The sequence below is a fragment of the Phalaenopsis equestris genome, unplaced genomic scaffold (assembly GCF_001263595.1).
Source record: "Phalaenopsis equestris unplaced genomic scaffold, ASM126359v1 Scaffold000938, whole genome shotgun sequence".
Classification (NCBI taxonomy): domain Eukaryota; kingdom Viridiplantae; phylum Streptophyta; class Magnoliopsida; order Asparagales; family Orchidaceae; genus Phalaenopsis; species Phalaenopsis equestris.
The window spans coordinates 308,009-328,746 of NW_018165377.1; the positions used below are offsets into that span (position 1 = coordinate 308,009).

The 20,738-nt window shown below is 34.3% G+C and overlaps 1 protein-coding gene across 3 annotated transcripts in view; it reads right to left on the reverse strand.

Moving 5' to 3' along the window:
* Nucleotides 1–2,898: 2,898 nt before the first annotated feature.
* Nucleotides 2,899–20,738, reverse strand: part of LOC110032430 (transcription factor bHLH66-like) — a 28,308-nt gene continuing 10,468 nt past the window's right edge. The window contains exons 1-4 of one of the 3 annotated variants that reach the window (XM_020736067.1): nucleotides 9,071–9,171; nucleotides 8,809–8,886; nucleotides 3,259–3,424; nucleotides 2,899–3,189 (exon numbers count right to left, since the gene is read on the reverse strand). In XM_020736067.1, the coding sequence (XP_020591726.1) occupies nucleotides 3,179–3,189; nucleotides 3,259–3,424; nucleotides 8,809–8,886; nucleotides 9,071–9,091 (276 nt within the window). In that variant the 5' untranslated portion in view covers nucleotides 9,092–9,171 and the 3' untranslated portion in view covers nucleotides 2,899–3,178. Of the gene's footprint in view, nucleotides 3,425–8,808; nucleotides 8,887–9,070; nucleotides 9,172–20,738 lie in introns of those variants that run through there. The other 2 variants (XM_020736066.1, XR_002294854.1) reach the window with 2 other exon arrangements.

Below are 20,738 nucleotides of genomic sequence, written 5' to 3' on the forward strand. Positions count from 1 at the left end.
GTGCTGATAATTGACTGCCATGGGCACGTAATAGAATAAATAGACTTTCTTGGACCGATTATGCGCTAATAGTTACATGAAGAACGACATGAATCGAAGTCCATCATCAATCACATTACATGCCTCAACTAGATCCATTAAACCCACCTACCTGAATGACTCGCTGAACTGACATGTCGGACTGACCTAAGAGATTCAGTACCATTTATCACCTTCCCAGGAGCTACGACGCCGATCAGACCAGTCCATTGAAATCGCCTCAGCCTGTGGTCCTCGGATATTGGCAAAAATCCTAAGCAATACTAAACATTAAAGGTTTTGACTTATGCTACATCACCATTCATGAGCCCCCTCATTCATCTCTCTCTCTCTCTCTAGTAAGATCATCTCCTCGTCTTAGGGCTGTCGATTTGGCTCATTGTTCGTGAACAGCTCGTGTTCGGTTCGTTCGTTAAGCCTAACGAGCCGAACACAAACAAATTTTTAAGCTCAAAATGTAAACGAGCCGAACACGAACAACAGTATATTACATATATTATTTATATAATAATATATTATATATATTTATGTCTAAGTTTAAATCATAACATTTCATGTGGCAATGTGATTAGTGTCTTCTTTTGTATGGATTTGATCCACGTTTGAATCCCACACTTTACATCTATTTTTCTCAATTTTAGTTTAACGAGCCAATTTCGAGCCGAACACGAACACGAATATTTAAATGGAGCCGAACAAGAACACACTGTTCACGAACCGATTTCGGATCTCCACCTTTATACAGGTCTCTTTCCGAGTTATAAAAGCCGACGTCCTAAAATTTATAAATTACACTGATGAAACGAGTCCCTTTAGATTATTAAATCCGACGTCCTAAAAGGATTCAACAATAATAAACACAATTAATTTAAATTAAATTATATTAAACAATCATCTAATAATTAAATTATATGGTTCAATCATCAATATTTAAAACTCAATATACATTTCAATTCAATAAATAAATAAATAAACATAACACGATGATAGATTTGGTTAAGATTCTAATTAGGAATATAATATCATCTAACTATTATTTTAACAAGCAGATGTTCCCTAATTTGTGTGATTAGCTGCTCAAGCATCATTAAGAAAAAGAATTAGAAAAATAATTAAATATTTCAATGTGGAGTCAACTTAAGCGAATAAATTAGAATTTTATGAAATTTATTTTGTAAGGAATATAAATTTTATAAAATTTATGTGTCATAAAAATAATATTCTATATTCTATATTTTATATTAAATGATTTCTTATTATTTCTTCTATTTATTTATTTCTTTAGTTATTTTATTATTGCACTAACTTAAATTAATATTATTTTATTACTCTTCTAATAAACAAGTCAAGTTCGTGAGCCAACTAGGACTCGTAAACTTAAGCTTGAGCTCGTACTCGATTAATTAATCAAACTCTAGCACAATGTGTGAGTGACTCGAAAACGACTCGTTTAAGAGATGAAAGGCGTCGTTGGGCTCAACAATGTTTGTTTGACGAAGAGAAGAAGTTTGTGATACTTGTGGATTCCTTCAGAATTTAGATAGGAGAAAGAATTAAGATTTAGAGCTTTTAATCTATAAAGGTTGCCAATAATAAAAATCATTTTATGGTATTTATGTAAATTCTTTTCAAAAATAAATAAAATTATAATTTATATAAGTTATATGTATTATATTGATAACCTTCCACTTTATAATAGTTCTTATTTATGAGAATCACAAATCATTTTGGGTTTATTGTACATGAATTTGCAACTTCATAAGTTTCAGCACAACATTTTGAAATGTAGCAATATTTTACCCCCATGTAATGGCCGTGAATTATAGAGCTTTAATATAGTAAAACATAGGAAATAATAAATATAAATATAATTTTTGCATCTTAATCAGATGTGAGAAATAAATTAGGCGAAATTGCTAGAATGAAATTGCACTAAATATACACATGACAATAGTCTTTTACCTCTTGTTTCTTAAAGAAATACTTCAGTGAAATTATATAAAACTTAGGTTCGTTTTGGGCGGCGATGTTGCACCGCACCGTAGTTTCATTTGTTTGTGTAAACTGCATTTTGATAGCTTTTTTAAAAAACTACAGTTGAAATCTGTGTTTTCTCATCAATTCTTACTAGGTGTGATTGCAATTTTCTAGTTACGGTCTAACGTTTTTGAAAAAAAAAATTGTAATGACCACCACAGTTTTTTTAACATCAAATTATTTTTCAATAATTTCACAGCTGTTTTTAATAAGCTGCGGCTGTCCCAAACAGATCCTTAGATTTCAACTAAAGTGCTTATAACATTATGTTTTGGAGGAATACCCTTCAAAGGTTTCTTTTACAAATTTCAATAAGTTCTTAAGGTCCTTATAACGACTCATTTAGGTTTATCATAACATGAATATGATCATTTCTAATTATATTTATAAACTCATCATTAAATTTAGTGGCACAAATAATTTCATAATTTTTACCATCTTTTTTCATCCATTTTGATGCATCAAAATTTTCTTTTCAAAATTGATGAATAATCTTATGGGTCGTTTATATGCACATTGGCCAAACAAAGTGGTAAAAGTGTAATCAATTTTGAAAAATGTAAAATAATTTTTGAATTAACCAACAATAAAAAGACAAGGAGGAGCACAACATTCAATTCCAATAAATCAAACAAATAAAGATGTCTATAAATCTCTTTTTAATCAACCCAATTATATAAATGAAGTGAAAGAGAGCGAGTTATATGATTCATATGAGTGACAAATATAATAATAATAATAATAATAATAATAATAATAATAATAATAATAATAATAATTATCCCTTAATTATAAGGCAATTACATAGATAGCACTCAAAACTTTGCTATTTACGAAACTAGCACCTCTTTCAGCAGTTTTTCAAGTTCTCGATTAAACATCAAAATTCACAATAAAACCTCAATCCATATTTGCAATGATTAGATTGTGGCACGTACAAATACACTGGTTGGTTAGCTCAAAGAAAATGACATGGATGCTATTTTTGTAAATAGCAAGGTTTCGAGTGCAATGCATGAACTTATCTCTAATGATAATAATAATAAAAGTATGTAGGAGTTGTTGATGGGCACGTGCAAAGAGGTGACCCACGACCTGAAACCTATGACGGGGCTTCAGCCCCAAAGGAATTCAAGTTATATGGGTTGGAGGATTGAATGTGGGAGCAAAAAATAGTATTACCTAATGATATTGGCATTATGTAGATGGCTTTGAACTCGAGGAATTGCATTGCACATCCAATTATGTCTTCCATTTGCTTCTTCACTTGTCGTTCATTGTATTCTGTTGACTCTATCTCCCACAAACAATGCTTGATTCCTCGACTTTTGGCGGCATCCGCTTGAATCTGAAAGTGTTTAAGATATATCATTCAGCATTGTAGGCAATGAATAGGATACCAAAAAAGAATAAATCAATAGTAACAATGATTAGATATTGTGACAAATTATTAAAATAAATTAGGGTTAACACCGAGTACAACCAACATATATGAATGTGGAAGACGGATCCGTCAAGATGAGATCAACTAATAAAGTTGATGATGTTCGAGAATAAACAATTGCAACAAAATAAGTATTTTTTAGACTAGAAGTAATAAGCAAAAACATTAAGGCTAGAAGCTAAGTACATCAATTATACAAAGAGATGCATACGACACATGCAAAATATTTGAGATATTGTGATATTAAGTCACATCCATGGCCCATAGAGATTAGCTAGCCCACTAGCTTTAAAAGATGTGTACATGAAGTAATTGACTTCATATAAAGATGAAGATAAAGACATATTATATTGTCTATATCAATGTCTAAGATAGAAATTAGCCTACAACATTGAAAATAAGGTCAGGGCATGATAAATAAAGTATTGATGCTATATTTATTATATTTCTTTCTTTATTTTAGAGATCTAAATGAGAATTACTCCCTATTATAGACAAAAGCTTATTGTCTTGCCAAAACTGAAACTAATAACACATCACCCTTATGAAGGAATTGAAGACCTCTAATGAAAGCACCCAAAGCTCCTCTAATCTCGATTGGCACCTCACTCTCCCCATCTTTTCATATCTTCTTTTTCTTATTATTTCTTATAGCTCATAAAAGGATTTAACCATACTTTTGCAAATCTCATTTCAATATTCACATTAAGTAATAACTCCCAATCATGTCTTATAGTGATTATCCAAGACATTTTTTGATAATTTTAACAATCTCCAATACAAGATCAAACTTATATCAAGCTTAATGTATGATATACAACGCCTCTATATGAAGCACACTTATATAATTATTCACATAAGTTAATATGTGGTGATACCTGAGTTGTATGAGATTTTTCTAAGTGTGATAATGTCTTCTTCTAGCCTATAGCTGGTTTAAAAAGCTTTTAAGCCTGATCATCGCCTTGCTAGTTTAGTGATGAGAAAAATTCATTTTTGTAGTTAATATGGCGCTTACCTTCTTCAACTGTTGGATCCAACTGATTGAAAACCGCCAAATGTTTAGATGTAGTCAATGGTACTCTCACATATGTTTATGTATCCATAATATCTGAACATAGGCCTATAATTTTAACTCAATCTTTTAAACTTCAAAGAATAGTTTATTTTAATTTTAAGATTGCATGATATCCACTTTACTCCTTAATATTTTCTTATCATGATTTGACATATATTTAATTATAATTTTTTATGCAATACCTAGTCATGAAAAATTCATTTCATGTATCCAACAACTAAAAAGTGGGAGACTTTAGCAATATGTTTTTTTTTAAGGTTAATGTTTATTTTTTAAAATAATCAAAAATGGTTATCAAGAAATGTATTTATAGTTTTTCTTTTGTTATATTGAACATATCCAATACATTTTCAATATATTGTGATAGTAGAAGACTTAAGGTACTTAAGGCCTTGTTATGATCTATTTTTATTAAGAGAATCTTATTGCTTTCTGTAGATCTGTTACGTCAAATTCATTTTATTACTATCTTTTTAAGTTGTTGAACTTTTTACAATAAGACCCTATAATTAACAAGTCTCCTATATCTATAATAATATAATATTTTCATATTCCATTAAAATAATAGTGATGGTCAATGCTTTGAATGCATAATTAGATCCTAAGTATGAGCACATCAAATTGTTTGCATGATTGATAAGGCACTTGTTTCATAGCATAAAGATTTTAATTAAGCTTACATACAAGGTTTTCTTTTATTGGTTCAATCAAACCTTTGGATTGAGCCATATGATGTATTCTTTTCAATCATCATATAAAAAAGTTATCTCGGTACCCATATGCTTAAGGTATTTATCTTTCGTTGCTATATAACTCAATTTTAATTAAGTAATCATCGGTTCACGAACGAGTGCAAAAATATCAGCAAAATCCATAAATTCTTTTTGTTAAATCTTTCTAACAATGCTCTCCTTGCACATTTTAGTCCTTACATATTCTTCATTTATGTTATATATTCATTTGTTTGACAATTCCTTCAATCTTATCTTTAGGCAACTTGGCTAACATCATGATATCATTTTTATTTAATGTTCGTCACTTCTTTTATAGCAAGTCTCGCTCTAAATAATTGTTCATTAGGATTGCTTATTTATGGCATTTAGATTCTCATACTTCCATAAGGACCATGCAATACAATAAAAAGAATAAGAGTTAGTTAACTAGGGATTTCAATACGAATTTTGACTTGGGTTACATATGTATTAAGCACAAGCTACTCCAAAAATTTCTATGGCATTCCCTAACTTATTCATGACTTGTCCAATTTAATACTATTTGGATTGATGATTTCTTAGGAGTTGGTGATTGACCAATACGTATATAGTACATACTCATTATAGATAACATTTCCGCTCTTGATGGTTCTTTTTATTTCAATGTCTACAATTTTTTTGTCGAGTCATTCCTATATATCTAATGAAAGTTACACTTTTTGGGCGTAAGCTTGACTATGGCAATTTGATCAACCAATACATATGATAAGAAACACAAATCATTAAATGAGATATATAGCTTTTTGTTTGTCTATGCTTTAAAAGAACCTCAAAATAAACTGGAACTAATAGTCCAGAGATTTGCATGTAGTTTCATGCTCTTTGCATGTTTATTAAAATTTTTATTCATCCTCTTAAGAACTCCTTTTTGCTATGGAGTTTTCAGGACCATTCTCTCCCTACATACATTTAACTGGCACAATAATTTTTGAATTCAATTTAGTCATACTCCCTACCATTGCTAGATCCGAAGCACTCAATTTTATATCCAAGTGTATTCTTCACTCAGCTTTTCCATTTCACAAAAGTAAAAAATATATCAAATTTAATTATTTCATAATAAATTCACACCTTCCTGGAGTTTTCATCTAAGAATGTAATGTAGTATATTAATCTTGTCAATAAAGTAATGGGAATAGACCCCATACATTTGTGACGCCATCTTTAGCCTTTATGTTCTTAACCCTCTCCCAAACTCAAAGAAATTAACATATCTTTATTTTCCTAAAATATAATATTTGCATAAAACGGATTTAACACTTTAAATTCAAAATTTTACCTTTCGCGTGAAGATTTTTTATGTCATTCTTATAGATCTAAATCAATATTTATACTAATGGAGGCTCCCATATTCTTATATTAGGGGTGATGCAAAAAAGTGTCCATCATGTTTCCCCTTAGAACCATCAAGCATTAAAAGTGGCATCACATTCTTTTTTAGCTTGTTTTGTAATAGAGATCATGTTCTTCCCAGAGATAAACTTTTTCAATTTTCAAGTGTGATCAATTATTGTCTTACATGTCAACCTCCAATACAAACAATAGTAAAAGGCTCAACATTAGAAAATATATATTTTTCTATAATTATATGTGCAATAATTTGTCATTGATTATCTCGTAAAAAAAATAAAATGATGCACTTTAGTCCAATTTCGTGCCTTATTTGACATTCCAAACTTGAGTTCAATATCACGTTTTCTCTTGTCCATACAATTTTTTATCAACATATTTGAAAAATTGAAGTTCTGACCATCAAATTTGTCAATTTTGCTCTTCTCACCCTTGTGCTCAGAACCAAAATATCTCTAAACAAAAGCTTTGGTACTAATTAATAGGATGATATTGATATGAAAAAAATATTAATACGAAAAGTCAACAAATACTAAAACACAAACGCATATAGATTTTGGGTGGTTTATTGAAATTGAACTATATTCACATTTACACAAAGATTAAATAATTCACTAAGGTTCAAAAAGGGGTATATCGAGTGATCAGACATACCTGATGCAAAGAGGAGGGTTGGTCATTAAGAGCAAGATGTTATTGCAATTATTATCATCATTAGTAATAACATTCTAATGCATTGGTCCAAAAGAGGGTTTCTCCTTTCACTAGTTAAAAATTTCTACTCTTGCTGAAACCAAAAAATAATAGCTCTTCTCTTGAGGAAGCTAAAGACCTCATTTGTAAGCTGCAAGAAGTTTCTATTTTTTCTCCATTGGAAGCCTCTCTCTCTCTCTCTCTCTCACCACCATTCCCCTCTCCCTTCATTTACTCCTTCAACGGCTCTATTTATAATGATAACAAAGAGAAGAGCATAAAAGTACAAAATTGAATTACTATATCAGATAGAATTCTACAAAATCTCTTTTAAATGAACAAAAGATCTTATAACACGCAAGAATGATTTAATCTCAAATCTCAATCCAAAATAATAAATTGATCCCAATCACATCTTATAAAGAATTGAGAAGAAGAAATTTTGACTACACAATTTCAACAAAACTCATCCCTATATTATAGCACAAGTTTATAAATTCACGTTGAAAATTAATCCATCTTAAACAAATAGAAACACAGATACAATAAACCCACATTATTTCGATTAACACATAACCTCTTTAAGCATCATATAGCTTAGTTAAAATTCACTCAGCAAACACTAATTCTACTTGCAAAGAAGCAAGTTAAATAATTCCATGGCATTGTTTGGAAATGTTTTATTTGGTTTACACTTAAAAATCCAGAATTTATAACTTTGATTTCTATAGCAACTCATTCATATATGTTAGAGAAACAGTAACTTTATCCACAGCAAAGCCTTACTTACAGTTCTCATATCATTTGTTTTATGATTTGCTCATTCCACTTTACCAAAATCATTTTTAAATAAAAATCAGCAAATTTGTGCTTATTTTGATAATTAATAAGCATACAACAACAACAACAACAACAAAGCCTTAATCCCAGTACGTGGGGTCGGCTACATGAATCCTTTTTCTCCATTGCGTCCTATTTAGTGTCATATTTTCATTTAGTTCTAGTAAATTAAGATCATTTTTTATACAATAATCCCAAGTCTTCCTAGGTCTACCTCTGCCTTTCTTAACACAAGTCAAATCTAAAACATCTACTCTCCTAATCGGATCATCAGATGGTCGACGTTTAATGTGACCAGACCATCTAAGACGACTTTCTCTAACTTTGTCCGTCACAGGAGCTACACCAACCCTATCACGAATATATTCATGCCATAATTTAAAAAAACAATGATGAACTAAAAAAAAAGCTACTTCAACAACATCAAAGCAGAAGATAATATTCACGGTGGAGAAAGTTAAAGAAACTTAACAGAGTAAGGTACAGAAAAAAGAAAATGAAACTCAAGTTCTGTGACATAATAAGCCTGAAAGCATTTTTTTTCCTGTAATTACCTTAATTGAATGTAGAGATGCGTTTACTATAATCTGTGCCACAGCCCTGGCAACTTCAACTCTACTTGTACTTAAAACCTACCATTTCATAAATGCAGTCACTTTAGAATGAAATTAAAAATATTAAAATTCAGTATAAATAAGAAGAGTCATAATATTCAAGTAACAAGAAAAATTCCATTCAGTATCAATACAAAAAATAAAAAAAATTAAATTTAAAAAAAAAATAAACATTAAGAGAGAAGAATAGAGGAAACTCAACCTCTACAGTACTGAACTTCATCCCAGAATGGTTTAGGAAGGTAAGCAAAAGTAGCCCAAAAAGCAAGAAAAAATTCAAATTCAATGATCACAAAACCACAAAAATAAAATTTAATTTAGCATTTTGGCAATCAAGCACACAAATCCAATATTTAAGTCACTTATTGCATCTTATCTTAGCACTGCAGCCTGTAACTTTCAACTAAGCAATAATTGCTTTCAGATGCTTTTGCATAGGAAGATCAATTATAAAAAAATAATCTACCACCACTAATTGGACCAAAGAATTTAAAAAAAGAAGTGCTAATAGTTTAGAGCAGTGATGAGATATGTTGAATAAACCAGTAGAGCGATTAGATTAGAAGAAGCATGTTGAGTTGTTGATAATAATAATAATAATTGTCATCCTGGAGATTAAAACCTGTTAAATATTATCGCTTGGGAACATATTTCAAAATTGCAAAGTGACATAAGCTATAACGTTCACTTCATCATGATGTGTGATAAATCTGAAGCAGTCCAATGGCATGATAGTTGGTATAAAGCAGGTAGAGTTGTTGGGTTGGTATAAAAGTAAACTTTTTTGAGTTTATCGCCAACAATTTTAATTTTTTTGGAAAGTGCGAATTAAATCGGGATCAAGGTTAGGTTAAATACAATAATGGACTTTTTCTTTTTTTAATTCAAAAGGTCAAGTCTGTGGGAGAGAGCAAAGAGCTGACATTTCTACACAAATATATTATCTAATAATTCGATACGAGATTGAGGGGCCGTTTGGGATCATTTTTTAGTATTTATTTTTTTTGTTTTGTTTTGTTTCATATTTATTTTTACATGAAATAAAATCTGTTTGATATGCTATAATATGCTTATTTTTTAAAATGCTCAAAATAATTTTAAATGTTTCGAGTTTTTCTAAAAACAAGTTAATTTGTTTAACAAAAAAAAAACATATAAAAAATGCACAACAACAACAAAGCCTTAATCCCACTACATGGGGTCAGCTAAATGAATCATTTTTCTCTATTGCGTCTTATTTAGTGTCATATTTTCATTTAGTTCTAATAAATTAAGATCATTTTTTATACAATAAACCCATGTCTTCCTAGGTCTACCTCTGCCTTTCTTAATCTAAGTCGAATCTAAAACATATATTCTCCTAATCGAATCATCAGATGGTCGATGTTTAATGTGACCAAACCATCTAAAACGGCTTTCTCTAATTTTGTACGTCACTGGAGCAAGCTAAAAATTGCACTAATCAAATTTATTTTGAAAATAAAAGGAAAAACAAAAAAGATCCCAAACAAGTCCTAAATTAATACCTTCACGTGTTTTAACATACTCAACTCGCCTGAGAGCTCTCCACAAAGGTCATCACCCCCCTCAAATTAAAATATTATCAAGTATCATGCACCTAAAGCCCAACAAATCATGTGAATTTGTTGTATGAGGCACCAGATCTTTGAACTATACTCATCCTTGATTAAAGCGGAGCGGACAAGATCCATAGGAACGTAATTAAACTCAATGACTCGCTCATTCTAATCCGAACTATTGAGTCTAATTAATTGAAAAATGTGTACCGAAGGGAGATAAAATTTGGCCTAGAAGCACCAATAACTAGACGTGCTTTCAATCCGAAACCTTAATTAAGCTATGAGTGGTCAATCATTTATTTATTTCTTTTTTAACTGAAATATTCATCTTTGTAAGAAATGAGACTAAACCTAATACTCACATGAGCCTTAACAAAATTTATCTAAAACTCAATATAAGATTTTCGCAGCTTGATTAATGAAATTAGTAATTGTACATATAAAAGTAGAATATGCAAGCTTTTAGGAAAGCCCCAACACTAATGAGCCTTTTGGGCCTAACAAAATGAGTCCATTTGTCACATCTAAAGCCTGGTTGAAAGTAGGTTGAAAGTAGATTATGTTTGCAGATCACATCTATCAAAGTCATAGCCGCAGAACTTGCCTCTCAGAAGGACTTAACGAGTCCTCCAGTGAGCTCGCCAGTATTCATACGTCCTCCATCAAGCACGTCAGTATTCATGTGACCCTATGCTTACCAAACTCTTCCATCTAGATCGCACGCATCCATGAGCTCCTTTAATGAGATCTCCTGCATTTACCAGCTACACCAATGAGTTTGTTAAACACTCTTACAAGGCCGACTGAAAGACAAGAAGAAGGGAGCTCCTGCCCATCACTAACCATGCCCATTTATGAGTCACATGACACCCATGGCGGTATCCCATCAACAACCACTCTCAGCTGCCTTAATACAACAACTACAATACAACATTTGTTCATTCTTTGTAGCCCTGTGAGGACAAATACATTATAGGAGAAATAAATAAGAATGGAGACTCTCTATTCGAGAATTCCTCACCAACATCTATAACAACACAAACATTCTGAAATCTTCAGCTCCCTTCTACCTCCTTCACAAGTGCTTTTTCAGATTGTATGAATTTCACAAACAATATGGACTCTACATCCTAAAAGGATTCACAGTGATCATTTTCTATCCATCATGAAATTGAAAGTTAAAAAGAGCGAGCCCATCATTAACAGCAATATGGTTTACTTTATGAGCCCTTTTTACCATTCTTTCGAGAATAGAACTACACTGGGTGATTGTGTAAATTGTCATAAATCTATTTTTGTATTTGAAGCTTAGTAACAGCCTTTTCCAATTATTAAAAGTCTTACAGAAAACCGCGATTAATGAAAAGAGGAGCAGACTTTGCTCAATGTAAAACTGTGATCACAAGTATATTTAGAAATTACAATATACTGAGTGATTTAGCTATAATATGAAAGTTTATTATACAAGAGAAACCAAAATATAGTTTTAGAAATATACTTATTCCGTGTACTAAAGAGAAGCAGTTAGCCTTGCCGTCAGGCCACTTTTTTAACTTGGACCCACATACTATAAGAGTTTTTCAAACATAGCTGAGCTGCCAAAATGGAAATTAGGTAAGATCAGCTAGAGTGATGGAGGCCAATTATGATTTCTCTTATTCATTTTCATATTACTTTATTCCTTTTTATTTCAACATGTTTTAATTGCTTCGCGATATATAATAAGTACACCTAATGACTTTTCGTATTTGAGTTGTCATATTTTAGGTAAATTTTAGAGTTTGAAGTGTATATAAAAGTACTTAATTTGTCCTTTACAGCATTGATACCCATCACCTCTCATCACCGACTAACACTCCACATTTTCCTTTGATTTTTGTGAAAACTGAAAATAATAATAATTAATACGCCACCAACGAATTTCCATCATCCAACATGAATCTCAAGAGATGGCATGAATCTCGAGGAAATTTTTGACCAAAAAATGTACAATATTCGATTAAAAAATCATCTAGAACTCTGATTTCGACGAACTTATAGTCAAACCGACCGACTCGACTGGAAGAACATAATGATATCAAAACTAGTTAAATCAGACTTAGCTCAAGGCCAGATCAAGCTTTTAAACAACTTTTAGAAGCTTTCAGTGTATAATTGGAAGGTCAAATGGATTCCAAATAAGATGTGTTTATATTTAAATTGAGTATCTCGACAAGAAGAGTCCAATAAGCCCAATACTACTCAATTCCAACATCATTAAGAAATTTAGATGTTCACATAATGTTGTCTGATCGAGGGGTCATCTAATGGAGTGGTTCAGATTTCTTCATTATTTGCAACCTGGACTCTATAAATAGAGTCCTACCCACTCTTGAAAGGAGGATGAGACAATGACTCAGAAGAAGACCAAAGCCTGGAGAATAAAGAGCTGAAATCTGGTATTCTACACTGACAATTCGGTGTATACTTCTAACTCCTGCAGTAGCAGACCACCGCTCACCGGTTGCCGGTGACCTGTGAAAGTCTTGGCTTGCTCTTTTTCCATGTCTGTTGATGGAGGATTCTTTCCGATATAAAGACTGACAATCGAGATTCCTAACAGTTAGAATCTGATTTGCAGATAAAGAAGGGATGACTCCTAGAAGGGTCGGTTAGCTTGTGCATGTGAATCTGATCTGGGATCAGGGCTACTAGGCTAGGAAGGTAGGTTGTTGGGACAAAGAAGAACAGGTTTCACGAATGAATGCCCTGTTGGAAGTTAGGGGAAACCCTTTTTAGGACAAAGAAGTTGCTTCCCTTGGTTTGCTAGAATAGACTCTTAGATGGGCAGAATGCCCCATTTCAGTTTATTGGGACTGAGAAACATACAATCTTGACTTTCTTTCCTAAGCTTGAATGTGGCGAAAAGCACTTTCTTGAACTCTAACTATTGCTCGATAAACCACTCCTTACGACGAAACATCATGCAAAGCAACAACCGACACTGCAGAATCACGTGGCAACCTACGAAGTAATGCATTATCCTAAACGTCAACCCACACCGAAGACGGTGTATTGAAGCTCAAGTAATTACTCCTCACTGCGACGCTACCCACTGCGAGGCATCGAGTTCTTCTGGTCACGAGCATTGTAACTTTAGAAACTATGTAACTTTTTCTGCTTGTAGGATAAAGAGTTGTATTTGTAATCACCAACTCATAGTGAAACATTTCAACTGCAAGACCCCGAAGTTTTTTCTCTTTCCATATTTTCCAAGTAAGAACCTCTAGAGTTTGTACTGGTTGTTTTCTTTTATTTGAGTTTGCGTCGGATTCTCGTACGATGCTAAGATGATAATTCATTACTCTACCACCACAAATCTTCTAGCACACATTAATAATAATAATAATAATAATAAAGAAAGATAAAAATAACAAGGGCAATTGTTGTTGTTTTTAGTCATGCTTATCAGGAAAAAGAGGAAGTTGAACATATGTGAGCAGGAGTCGAGAGCCAGAGTACTTGAGTACAGGAGACAAATTGAAATACTCAAAATTTGGAAAATCAGGTAAAGTTTGATAAATTTAGAAGTACCCCAAAGTTCGCACCCCTTATAATTCAACCGAATTAATCTTATTAAATTTTACGCATCGAACTGATCAATTTGATATAAAACACTATATATGAATTATGTTATGATTGAAAGAAGTAAAATTTGGATGCCATAAGTGTCATTAATTTAATTAAACCTTAATTATATCACTAATTTCTTGCATACCGTTGTTCACCACCGACCTTCCCCGCACCTTACTCAACATGCAATGGTCCGATCCAATTGAACTGCTGAGATCTAAGTGGCATTGTGTTAATATCCACGTCCTCTTCTTCTCTCTCACGCATTCTCCTTCACGAGCAGCTCGGCTCCAGCAACAGTCAATCCAAGGTGAACCCCAGCTAACTCGGATCGGCTGAGAATTCACTCCAGATCAGTCTGAGCTAACTCAGGCTAATCTGAATTCAACTCAAACATAGGTGCCTCGGGGTTAAGGAGTGTTTGACTTCTCATTCGAGAACAAAAACACACTTAGCCTCGGTCAGAGACAATCTGGGCCAAAGAATAAACAAACAAATAAGACATGACATAAAATCCATCCTAAAAGCCGCTAAAACTTAACTTCAACCAAAAAATGCAACTTGGTTTGAGAAAGTATTTTAAAGGAGACAACCCATGACTGGTAACAAAATATCTTCCAGTCACTTATGGTTAATTAAACTGCAAACCCCAATGACCCCAGGACGACGGAAAATGAGATCTTAACCGGGTCATTCTAAACATCAAAAATAAAACACAAAAATGACAAAAAAATCTAATCGATTAATAAGTCTTAAGAATCTAAAATTTTCAGCCCCTAAAATCCCAAAAAGACATTGAAACTTAAATGAAAATCTAATGAAAAAAGATCACGGAACGCAACTTTAACCCTATTACCCGGATCTACGAAGTCCCATGGACGACGAAAGCCATGGTTGCTGACAAGAATATTTCGGTAAAAGTAGGTTTGACCGTCTCTCAGACTAAGTAGATTAGTGAACCTGACAATCCCGGGATGATGGAAAGTCATGGGTATCTTAACCAAGTTGTCTCAAATAAGAAAAAACAAACAACTAAATCATCAAACAATAACATATTTTATGCTAATTACGCTTTGCAGGGCAGATGAAGACAAGACGAACATCACCCTAGATTTACTTTGCGTGTTATTAGGGTATTTTACTCTGTTTTGCAGGGACGACCATTAGAACCACCAAAAATACGGTGCGAATGATGAACCTCAATTAAACCATTGACAACAACACAAAATCATAGAATAGTTTAAGATCTTGGTAGGACTCTTCTGATCCTTCAAGCATCTGCTACCCTTAGGATAGGACTTTGAAACTCCTTCCTTAAAAACAACAACATTCAAACTTTCTGAGGATGAGTTACAACCATAATCGAGAGTTTTCTAAAGTAATTAACAGTTACTTAAGATACAATTAACTATAAGAGTTTGCTCTTATAAGAAGAAGTGGACCCCAAAACAGGTACAATAACCCGAAATTTTTATAGTGACTTTGTTTTCATTAAGTCTTCTTCGAAAGCATGCCCCCGAAGTGACTTAGGTTGATCTTACCTAGGACATACAATTTACCTACGTCCTCGAGAGCAGAGTGGCGGCTTTCAATTCAGAAAAAGAATACAATTCCCTAGAGTTACAAACAAGACATATATATAACCCTAGCATACAATATTTAATTATAAAATTACTCATGTACCGTACCGCGGGGGCGTTGCTCCCGCACCCCCAACCCACATAACGAAAAAACTCCTTCAATTGGACAAATGCTTCCGCTCCACTCCGCTGGCGAGCTCCGTTACGCTCGCTAGCTCGCTCCGCTGCGCTGGCTTGCTCCGTTCTGCTCCAGAATCTATCCCTTATCTGGTATATGAGTCATACCTAACAATGGTCATTTTTTATTCTAAGGAAGTTCCTCCTAACCCTGAGGCTTTGGAAATTCATCTGACATTCCCATCTATATTAGAAAAATTTCATACTTTATTTGCACTTGAACTTCCTAACTCCCTAACTCCTCTAAGAGACATTCAACACAACATTGATGTAGTATATGGACCTTGCATGCCAAATTACGACACTATTAAAGGAAACCAGTGGAGAATGTGTAATTGAAATGAAATTCAATGCACTATTGCGCAAATGTTTTATTTGTGATAGTCTCGATCATTTTATCATGTTGGTCTTTCTCACTCATAAAAAAGACGACCTCTGATAAAATTGTGTTTACAATAAGCTTATGAACAATATCATGGTGCATTATTAATTTCTTATTGCTCGGTTAGATGATATGCTATTTTTCAAAACTAGCATTTTAGGTAGCTAACTAAGATTCCTCTTCAAGCTATGGAAAAAATTATATTTAAGATAAAATATGGCTTATATGATTGGTTTGTCAAGTAATTTGTCTTAGCTAATACTCATGGTAAATTCATGTATATTATAATTCAAGCGCTAGGATCTCTCCTTGAAATTTTCTTGAAACTTAGATGATATCATAGTTTTTAATATTTGAAAAAATAATTATTAATTGAAAATGTTCATTTACAACACCTCAAACATGTTCTTGAATCACTTCACGCGCTAGGATCACTCCTTAAATTCCTGGGTTTTATGATCTCTATGGCATGTGGAACTATTAAATCCATCAAGATAAATGATGTTGTAGATTGGTGACAACCTTAATCAATCGGAGAAGTGGATGCCTTTCAAGGATTAACTACATTATAACACAAACCTAATTCGATGGCAAATAACATGCCATGACACATGCTCTGATGGAGTCATAGCATATAGCGCATGGTGCGTGCATTGTTTTAATATAATATAAAATATTAATAAATTATAAATAAAAACACAAAAAATGAAAAGCTATAATATTGAAAAATAAATCGTCAAGATAATAAAAAAAATGAAAATGATGCTTATGTTCAAGCATTCAACATAGCCACTTAAAATTTAAAGTAATATGATTTTTGTGTGAGCCTCATATTTTTATCAGAAATTAAACTAGCCACATGAATAATCATTACCATTATCACAAGTTAAAAAGTTTTGTATTCTGTATTAGCATCATTATTATCTCTTAAATCAAATAATTCTCCCTTGTCCGTGTGTTCGTTTACGTCAATGCTAAGTTTGGATGAAGCTTCTATATAGCATTGCCTATGCACAGCGTAGATAGCGAGCACCATTTTAGTGATCCACATTGTACCATGCAAATGACACCAAAAGTATACCACACCATATTCCATAGCATTCATCATTTGGCATTATTGACATGTATGATCTTATAGAGGTGTTTAACAATACTGATGTATTACTTGATACGCCATTAACAAATTTTCATCATCTGACATGAATCTCGAGGCATGACATGAATCTCAAGAAGATATTTTAAATAAGAAACATTCAAATTTTGATAAAAAGTTATCCAGAGCTCTGATTTCAACAAACTTATAGTCAAACTGATTGGTTCGATGAGACGGACCTAATGAAATAAAAAATAGTCCAATCTGAGTCAAATCAAGCCCAAATTAAGTCATTGAACCACACTTAGAAGATTTTCGGACACATTTGGAAGGTCAAACGGTTGTTGAATATGACAAGTTTATACTCGAATCGAGCGTCCCGACAAGATGAATCCAACGAGCTCAAGATCACTCAATTATGACTTCATTAAGACACTCAAATGTTCATTAAATGTTGTATAATCGAGGGAAGCTCTACGGACCGTTCGATCAAAATGGTTCATATTCCTGTATTAAGTGCACTCAGACACTATAAATAAAGCATCATCCCTCTCATGAGAAAAATCTGAAGCCTGGAGAGAGTCTGAGGTCTTGAGGAGAAGTTGCAGCTCAGTCAACCGCCGACCACCGATGACAACTGCAGACTGTCGACGACCACTACCGACCTCCGTCGATCACCGTCTATCATCTTCGATCACACTCGACCGTCGTAGAACATCGCTGACCTCCGTTGACCTTCACCAACTATTATCGACCACCTTTAACAACCATTGATAACCACCAACTAGACACTATCAGTTGAAACTGTAGTCTGAAAAATATAGTTATCATCTCTCGTCTGTGAGACGGGAGAATTTTGTAATCATCAATCAATAGTAAATTTTCGTAACTGGATCAAACCCTGTAGTTTTTCCCTTTACAGGTTTTCCACGTAAAAATTTCTGAAGTCGTCACTGTTTGTTTCTCTTTTATCTATGTGTATGTTGAATTCTCGTACAACGCAAAGACAATAATTTGTTACTCTATCGCTGCGAATTTTTCAGTATGCATCAGTTTGGCACCGTCTATGGGAAGCTCTCAATCTCATCACTGAAGTACTTGCTCAATTTCCTACATGGCGACCAGGCAAAATATGCGGGATAACGGAGCACATCACTACAACACCCATCGTTCTAGGGAGCGGTCACAAAGTCAAGGGCGGCATGTTTCATCTTCACGCCCTAGAAGATGTAATCCCGCCAACGAGGGGGTTTCGGGTCCTTCTATGGAAGAACGAATGCGAAGAATGAAGGAGTCTCAACTGGAGATTCTCCTACGTGGGATCCAACAACCGTTGTCCATACCGATGAACGAAACTCGTTTACCATTAAATCAACGAACTATGAGAAACATACCACATTGAGAAACTCGTATCGGCCCTCCTCCTCAAGAGGGAACACTTCCCCTGTCAGTTTGTGATGCTGAACTCCTATATGTTGCAAGTTTCACTCATCCATCTCGTGCAGCTCATCCGACATCGCCACATGTTCCTGTCATTCCAGATGATATCATTCGTAATGAACTACGATGCCACATCCGAGAAGAGTTCCCTATAGAGAAAAAGGATCGCTTCTACACTCACCGTAACATCCATGAATCTTCTCCCCTAGCGGATGAGGTCCTCCAACGCCCCATCTCAACAGACCTCAAGCTTCTGAACATCGATACATATGAAGGGATAACCGACCACTACAAGCATATTGATCATTATCGAACCATCATTATCGAACCATCATGCACATTATGCACATTCAACGTGCCTCTGATGTGCTCCTGTGTCAAGTGTTCCCGGCTACTCTTAAAGGACAAGCTCGAACATGATTCTACTCTTTATCTAGGGGAACAATAAACACCTTTAACGAGCTTGCCAGACTGTTCGAGGAGCAGTTCATCGCAAATCGAAGGATCGTTAAGGATTCATCTCATCTCTCGAGAATTCGTCAAAGTGAAGGAGAGTCGCTCAAGGACTAGAAGGAGAGTCGCTCAAGGACGTCGCTCAAGGACTACTTCCGCAAATTTTCTGTTGAAGCCTGTCAGATTCCGGGAGTAAATCCGGAGTTACTAAGGGGAGTCTTCCTTGGGGGGCTCCGCCAGGACCTTTTTGCTCATCACTGATGAGGTTGACAGTTCGTTCTTATGCTGATCTTGTCCACCGTGTTAAGTCCCAAATCACTGCGGATGAGATCATCAGCGCACATAAAGCGCAGTTTGAAAAATTTAAGGGAAAGCGCAAGGATAGCTCCAGAGATAATAATCAATCTTCACAACGGAGAAAGTCTGAACAACCGAAGAATCGTGATCTCCTCCTCCAACCTGTAGGCCAACGAACTGAATATCGACCCAAGAAAGAGTATACACCGCTCAACACGTTGCGTGCTAACATCTTGATGGTCATCAAAGATGAGCAAGCTGTTAAGTGGCCTCACCCTCTAAAACCTAACTCAGGAAATCAAGAACAATACTGTCATTTTCATCGAAGTCGCGGCCACACCACTGAGGCATGTAAGCTCCTTAGGGAAGAAATTGAAAGGTTGATTCAGCAAGAACATCTTGATTGATTTATACAAAACAAACTAGCTGGTAGCGATAATGCTCCTACTGGAGGGCAACAAACACAAATGCAAAACATGGGGTCAACCGGTCATGGGCAAAATTCAGACAATTGCAAGAGGCTCATTGTTAACCGATCAAGTTCTTATCACAACACCTGGTGAACTAGCATAGAAGAAATCGCGCCTTGAACTTATCACTTTCGATGATTCCGATTTAGGAGTCAGAGTACCCCACCAAGACCCTCTTGTCATTAGTGTAGAAAATGGCGAACCATGCTACAACGTAAAAAGGATCCTGATCGACAATGAGAGCTATGTTCCTGTTTTGTTCTACTCTACTTTCCTTAGTTTATGACTAGTAAGAGAAAGACTTCAACATGCATCCGGACCATTATATGATTTTGATAATAGATCAGTAAGAATCGAGAGAGTAATTAATCTTCCTGTTGTCATAGGAGATTTTCCTCGACAGATAACTCGCTCAGTCAAGTTCATCGTTGTCAAATCAGAATCAACATACAATGTCATCTTCGGGAGACCCCTACAATCCATCTTTTGACATTGTGACTTCTGTCCTACACTTGAAGTTCAAGTTTCCAACGCCAGCAGGAAACGGCGTCGTATGTGGTTCACATTCCGCTCTCTAACAAATACCCATCGAGAGCAGTGCAGCTTAGTTCCTTACTCTCCGATAAGCAAAGGTCAGAATATGTAGATCTCCTCCAAAGGAACCAAGACATTTTTGCATGGACCCCAGCCGACATGTGCGTCGTATGAGAAGATCAACAGATAGCACAATCATGCTACCTCAGGCAAGCTTAGCCACTCCCGTTAGTGACAATTAGCATCGAAAAC